Source organism: Bombyx mandarina, chromosome 19 (assembly GCF_030267445.1).
Source record: "Bombyx mandarina strain Sakado chromosome 19, ASM3026744v2".
Classification (NCBI taxonomy): domain Eukaryota; kingdom Metazoa; phylum Arthropoda; class Insecta; order Lepidoptera; family Bombycidae; genus Bombyx; species Bombyx mandarina.
The window spans coordinates 12264522-12272431 of NC_143225.1; the positions used below are offsets into that span (position 1 = coordinate 12264522).

Consider the following 7910-nt stretch of genomic DNA (forward strand, 5'->3'; position numbering starts at 1 on the left):
GAGAAACAAATTGAGAAAATAATTTAGTTAGGTACGATTACACTGTTTCATAAGTCTTATTTCGGACTAAGATATCGAGAGAAGCAACTTTAATAATTTACTTAAACATATTTATTTTGATTACTTTTATATTTTGCATATATTGAAGTGAAACTTCTAATGTGACTTCCAACACGTTAAACGTTTAACGTTCCTGGGCAGGGGGAATAGAAAGAGACAGAGCGAGATTGAAAGCGTGGCACTCGAACGCACACGCGTAGCTTACCTGTTACAGGCCAGCGCGAGCGTCAGCAACGAGTAGCCTCCAAAATTTTAATGAAGTATTTAAAAAATATATATATATATATATTTTTCTATCTATAATTTAAATAGTATAAATATTGAAGATGTCGCTTCTCTTATACACAGCATTCCCTATTACAAGAGCAATCTGATTTAAGGATCATCATCAAACATCGAAAAAGAAGTTTCACTTCATTCACGTGCACCAAGTTGCACACGCACCGTTTTTTTATTTTTCGTTCGTTTTGTAATTTTATATACTTTTTGATTTATTAACCGTGTACATAGTGTAGATGTAAGCAATAAACTTAACTTGAAAAATATTTCAAGTTTGATAACCAATGCCTTTTATGGAATATGTATGAATGTGTGTATTTGTGTGTGTGTTATGTTCTAATACACCAACTATTATTTCCTTTGCATCACTTTTGATAGAGACTGCCTTAGACGTAAAATCCGCCAATATATACAAATACATAAAGCTTAATAAATATAAATAAATAATATGCTTCAATTTTGTATGTTGTACGTCAATTAACACAATAACATTCGCCTTTAACGTTATTCCCGTTCTGATATACTCCATATCGTTTCTTCCAGGTGTACACGTGCCCGAAGTGCATACGGTTCTCCTGCGACCAGTACAAAGTCATGGAGGACCATTTCGATTTTTGCCTCGACGACTTTTAAAACGTTAGTACGTACGTTTTATGTTAACGTTAAATACTGTGCGAGATAAATGTTGCCGGAATCGAAGGCCGCATCTTTATAGAAAGGGAATATAGAACCGAACGATTCTAATTTGGAAGATAAATACGTCATGTTGTTTTGATTGAAGATTTGAAGATTGAAGACATTTTACTGGTGGTAGGACCTCGTGTGAGTCCGCGCGGGTAGGTACCACCACCTCGCCTATTTCTGCCGTGAAGCAGTAATGCGTTTCGGCTTGAAGGGCGAGGCAGCCGTTGTAACTATACTGAGACCTTAGAATTTATATCTCAAGGTGGGTGGCGCATTTACGTTGTAAATGTCTATGGGTTCCAGTGACCACTTAACACTAGGTGGGCTGTGAGCTCGTCCACCCATCTAAGCAATAAAAAAAATGAGCGGATGAAGGGGTCAAGTACCATTTTTAAGATTTTTGATTTCTTACATTGAATGAAGGTGTTATGTGCCTATAAATCATTTTAGACCTTAAAACTCCGGGTTTAAAGGCTATTTTTAGAACTTGCATCCGATGAAGGATATATGTACGAAGAAAAAATATCACGTTGAATGAAAGTGACATGGGCACTTAACGTATTCTTTAATTTTAAATGATTCCAAACAATAATATCCTCCATATTGGTAAAGAAATGGAAGTACAATAATTTCGCGTTAAAATAATAAAAATAACAGCCACGAACGTATAATATTTCAAAAATAACTAACAAAAGCTTGTTTCCCTTTTTCTCAAAATTTGCAAATTATGTCATATCCCATTCATTCACTCATGTCTTCAATTAAAGTAAAGAGAACACGTAATGTAAAGCAAAGCTGTAAGGGTTCGATAACCCGATCGATTTTACTACAGCAATTTTTTTGGTAATGTCCTCGTTTTCGGCAATGTCTTTATTATGCTTGGGTATGTATGGGTAATAATTTAATCTTGAATCCTTGAATGTAGAATGATAAATGAAATAAAACAAAAGTCACTTTGCGAAGCACGTCCTCCCAGATGTTGCCAAGTACTAAAGTAAGGAGGCAGGAGTAAATGAATTTCATTAATAAATTGATGAATTGCATACATTTAATGAATATAATGCTCTCTCGAGATTATTAGAAAATTTATACAATTTCCGTGAAAAAATATGCAAAACGAACCACAATTAAAAACATTATTTCAAACAAAAATAATATATTTATTATTCTAGCATTCGGAAAGAGGTTATGTTATTATCTACTATTCCTAAAAAGAGATAGTGTTGCCAATGCAGAAATTAGTTTATAATAATATGATATCATATGTATATTTTCGATTGATAGCTATAATAAACTAGCAACACTGTTTTAACAGATTGATACTGTATTCATGTTTCTCTATGAACTATTCAGATACTGACTTGTTTTTTATGAAATTTCACAGCGCACGCTTACTAATAAACTGACCTAACTCATTAAAACAAATTGTCACATTACAGCATTGTCAAAATTTGCATGAGTAAAAGAGACAAACAGTCACAGTTGTTCCGTTTAGAACAGCCTTTCCCAAAGTTGTCGATAACGCCCCCTTGTGGGCGCTGCAGGCCTAAAGGGGGGCGGTAAGAGACCCAGAAAAAAAGGGGGCATTGTGTAAAGGCTTGGGAGGCGAGATGTAAATTTATTCAGGAGGACTCTTAGACATCAAGTGAACTCTCGCTATAGTGGTTTTTCAGTAGATGAAAAAATGGGGGCGCTAAAAATTAATTCATTCTCAAAGTGGGCAGTAGACAAAATAAGTTTGGGAACCCCTGGTCTAGAATAAATCTATATGTTTGCTTAATCCACTTTAAACCTAAATCTTAATTGGTCAGTCTATTATTAAGCGTGCGGTGTCTCCATGTATACAAACAAAAAAAAATAGAAAGTATTTTTAGTTTTTAAGTTTTCTTTTTTAGGTAACTTTTAAATATATTTAAATTTTAGTCAATGTTAACACAGGTTAGGTAGGTCAGTGCCATTTTTAAGTATTTGTGGAACTATGGAACTAAACTATATACATATATTAATATACATAATTAAGTAATATTTAAAATTAAACCAAAGCACGGTAAATGTGAAATACTATGTTCCGTTAGTGTGAATTGCACAAACGACAATAAATTTATTTAAAATTGATCATCGATCAAAAGTTATTTAATTGTTAATAGAGAAACCGTAATGTACGACGTGCATTGAGTGCGTATGCCGAGTAAAATGCGTGCTTAGTATGGGTATCCAAAATCGACATCGCGAAATCAGCCTGTGTTCGGCTCAATGTTACAGTATTATTGTATTGTTATCCGGTATACAAGAAATTTGCGGATTTAATGACGATAACACAATAACTATTTGAAGTTGATGAAAGTTTGACTAAAATATTCCATTGTAAAATGTACCTACATTCCCTCAGTTACATATGTAGAAGCAGTAGTTAGTAGTGCTGCTTCACTAAATGTATTGGGTAGGCACTGACACGAAGGATGGGTAAAACAGTGAGTATGAATATGTACTGCTCGCAGTTTCCAAGATTATCGATATATCCCCGAACGTGTTTTGAACAACAATAATTGGTGATGGTCTAAAATCACAAGCGACAGCGATTTTGACGAATTGTAAGGCGGTAGCCCAAGTAGCGGCGGATAAGTGAGTCGCCACACGTACATACAAGAGACACTAATATAAATCCAGCCCAAGAGAGGTCACAGGCGCTCGCCGTACCCGCTTACCGCCCCCATCGCCTAGGCGGAAGGCGGTTTCTTTCACAAACTCGCATGGTATTCAATTGGCACTTCATTACATTCCTTTTTGACACTAACGCAAAACCTTACGTCTATATCGACGCTTGAAAGGCAAACGTGACTAAGCGACAATAACTGCTTTGTACATAAATGATAGGCAATAACCATATTCGATGCGCAAAAAAATATGTTTCTAGATCTATTAAAATCATTTCAATCCTACAGCTACTAGCTAGATTCTACCACAGCTAGATTCGTTAAAATTAATTTTGTTTTCAGGTATTTCAACTTTAAATTAATCTACCGTAATGTTCACGCATTGTCGCTTAGTCAGGTTTGCCTTTCAAGCGTCGATATGTATTGTAAGCAACATGCTCACATTTTTGAATGATAATATTTTTCGATAGACACATCCTGTATACGAAATTATTTAGATTATCGTGTATATATAATAGTATGTTTAATTATATTGACTATAAAACAACAATAAACCTTAGAATTTGGAATCGTTATGGTCTCGTGGTATGAGCTGGATTATAGTTCTGAATGGCCTCAAGTAGGAATGGTCAAAATATAAATAAAACTATTTCAATAGTTTTATACCTTGATTAAAAAAATTTGACGGTGGTCAACATAATGTTCAAATGTCAAATCAAATGAAATCAAATCGCAAGATTAAATTGTAAAAGTAGTTTTACATGTCTGAATGATTCTTCTAAAGCGAATAACGTGCGTTCACAAAATCATAAAATTTCCCGCTAAATCATAGCATCTTACGTTTTGACAGATTAGTGTTGCCATATCATTAGCTAATTAATTTCCGTTTCTTTCGTACATGAGTAGTTTAAAAAAAGTTAAAAGAGTGATACAATATTTTTATAATCTCAATGAAACCAGTCAACTGTGATTTTTAAATAAGAAATATTAGAACAATGGTTCCGAATGTATTGTATAAAGAATTTAAAGTGTCATAGTGTATTAATAAAAGCAAATATATATTTTTAACTAAATGATTAAAGACTGTTTGAAAATAAATATTGCATTAGACGCCATTTTATTTTTCAGTTTGTTGTCAAAACTGATTTTTTATTTATTTGACAAATCGTTATCAAAATTTAATAATTTGCTCACCTTATCTCAGCGACATAATGCCGTCACGGCTATTGACAAAACCCGTTGGTCGTTAATATTAAATAAAAAATAATAATTTTTAATCGATTGATCATTCCATATATAGGTATGAATAGTTATAAACAAGGTGGAAACGTTCATTGGAGATTAATGAAATCAGCGAAGTTTCCATTATACAAAATCATATCTCTGGTATTCTATCCACGTTCAAATGTGTGTTTATATACAAAACTTATTGAAGTCGCACCAGAGATTTTCTGTAGTTAACCAATGATGATTGATGAACTCTGCTGGCGCGCCCGTGCAGTGAATGATTAAAGTCCTTAATAAAATGAAATTAAGTTTTTTTAATAAATACTTAAACAGGATACAAAATTGGTCTATGCTCTACATTCTGACATAACTGATGCGGATTCTGTGGCTTCAACTGTATCTTAAAACCAATATCAACCTCAGCCAGTTATTGAAAAAGGCCATGTTAATCTCAGTCTAATCAATCTATTATTATCAAGAATAAGTTTATTGTCCCTTATAATATTCTGATATTCTGATATCGTCATAATATATCAGTCTAGGTGTTGAGGCAGTGTCGGTTGATATCACTATTCCTCAGGACAAGAACTTCGTGAAGGGAAAAAATATAATTTACTAAAACACTTGGGCTTTGATTGAACTATCGTTGTCGTATCTAACATCTTAAGAAACTTCCGTTAGCTGGATTAAGGTCCTGATGCAGAAAACATTGATTCTTGATAAAGCGTGTATTTTTAGTATTTATCTCACTCTGAAGCCTTAAAAGTATGTTGAAGCCGTAAAAGACGAATCTATTTTTTGTAAAGTATTTTTCGTCAATTTTGTCAAACAGGCACTGATGCTTGAATTTAGAATATAGAAGAATTTAGTAAAATACCATAGACCGTTACAATCTATTTTTTTGGGTTTTGTATACAGTAAAAATATACGTTACGAAAAATGAGATAGTTGTTGCCAACATCAATGTTATTTGAGAGTTGACATTTGATATATCGAAAAAATACCATTATTCTTACGTGATAATAGTTAAATGAATTCTTCCAGAGTTTTAATTTAGAATTAGTAAAATGGTTTTTTTTTTAATATCCTGACTGCGTTAGTCCTTGGAGGGTTTGGTACCACGGTACTGCTTGTTTTCATCGCCAAGTAACTGTTACTATATAGTGGTTTGAAAGGTATGATAATATGAGGTGGGGTCAGATTCAATATAAGGCGACTCCCTCTTTCAACATTAAGTCCTATTATAATTGATTCTAATTACCTCTGGACTGAAATGAAGTGAACCACTACTGTGTTTTGGTTAGAAAATTATAGTTTAGTTGAATGTTGTCTGTGATATGTATCGTATCATTTTTTATAAATAAATATTTATATAGAATGTATGAAAAATATAGAATAATTTATGAAATTTGATTTATTCCTAAAATCCTCATTAAATTATCATCCCTATTTTATTTTTTATATGTAAAATTTATATGTAGTTTTAGTAGTTTTCATAGAAGTCTAATGTCAGATAAAAATAAAATAAAATATTGAGATAGAAATTAATATGTTTCTCTAAGCTGAATTCCAACAATGTTCCTCTATGATTCTAACATAGTAGTAACCTGTGCTTAATTTTGTACATCCGTTTTTACGGTTACAAACAGCATTGAATTGAATTAAATTTTGTTTTTGCGAAATCAACTTTGATATAAATAAATAAACAAAAACAAATACACCCAGCTGAAAGCAAACAAATCTGTTCATTACGAATGTTTGCCCGATGTGGGAATCGAACTCACGACTCTCGGCGCAACAGTCAAGCGCGCTAACTACTGCACTACCGAGTCGAATCATCACGAAACCATCATCCCTGAAATGCTAAAAAAAACACCTACCAACTCAAGGGCAGCTGATTAGAGAATGAACCTAGTGCCGGATTAGAATCATGACCCACTGAGAAGAACCGGCGAGAAACTCAGCGAGCTGATGCATGGGTTTCATTCACGTCGAACTATTTGCCGAGTTCGACGAGTAAAGGCTACCAAAGTCCCTAAGCCTGCTCCTTAGTGTTAGAGCAGAAGGCGTTTAATGCAAGAGATATTGAATCTCTGCGCTTAGTGCGCGTTTTTGAACGTTCTCGATAACGTAAAAGTTGAATCAAATTTGTATTTGGAACTTTAGGGGCGCTATTCCAACTGCATACAAATTTGTAACTTTTACGCTATCGAGAACGTTAAAAAACTCACTAACCAAACTGATGGATCCGTGAGGACGTCCCCAGAGCGCTCCGAATGTTTTTGTTCGGAACTTATTTAAAATAATATGCAAGCTTGAAAATGTCGTAAGCGATATTCAAGCATGTGCCAAATCTTGTGTTCTGTGATGGCTGCCGCCACAACAATATATTGGAACATTGAAATGTATGTGTGGGATCCTTTTTTTTATGTCTTAACAATTACCTCATCCTATATAATAAGTAGGCTACATACTTCACAAATTCACGACATAATATCACAACTGCACTACTGAACACTATATTAATTTATAAATTAAAGATCACGTCGTTGTCAAACCAAAATCTGCTATATCATGTGCACTTTTTGAGATTTTAACTTTTTGACCTTTTCGTATAGTTCACAGCCCTATCTACCGTATAAAAAAAACTGTTATGTGTCTATAGCTTTAATATTTATTTAAAGCTTTCATTTGATATAGTTGTTAAAAATTCACCTTCATATAAAATTTTATACGAAAATGTTTTTACTCGTTAATTCAAAATAGAGTTTTTGCACATAGCAGATTTTGGTTTGACAGCGACGATATATTAAATCATAACCTGCAAAAAGTCACAAATATCTCAATATTACGAGTGTATGTATTTATACACACACACTTTTGTGTATTCAGTGTGTTCACGCGTTTAAAACGTGCAATGATAAACTGATACTGCAGCTAGCATGTGATGCTAAACGTCATCAGATAAGGTAGAATCTGCGGGGGATTAGAAAAAAAAAACATTGA

General features: G+C 33.4%; 1 protein-coding gene across 1 annotated transcript in view; it reads left to right on the forward strand.

Annotated features, from left to right (window-relative positions):
* Positions 1-3145, forward strand: part of key (NF-kappa-B essential modulator kenny) — a 32672-nt gene extending 29527 nt beyond the window's left edge. The window contains exon 15 of the mRNA XM_028187854.2: positions 883-3145. Coding sequence (XP_028043655.2) covers positions 883-972 — 90 coding nt within the window. The 3' untranslated portion in view covers positions 973-3145. The remainder of the gene's footprint in view (positions 1-882) is intronic.
* The last annotated feature ends 4765 nt before the right edge of the window (positions 3146-7910 follow it).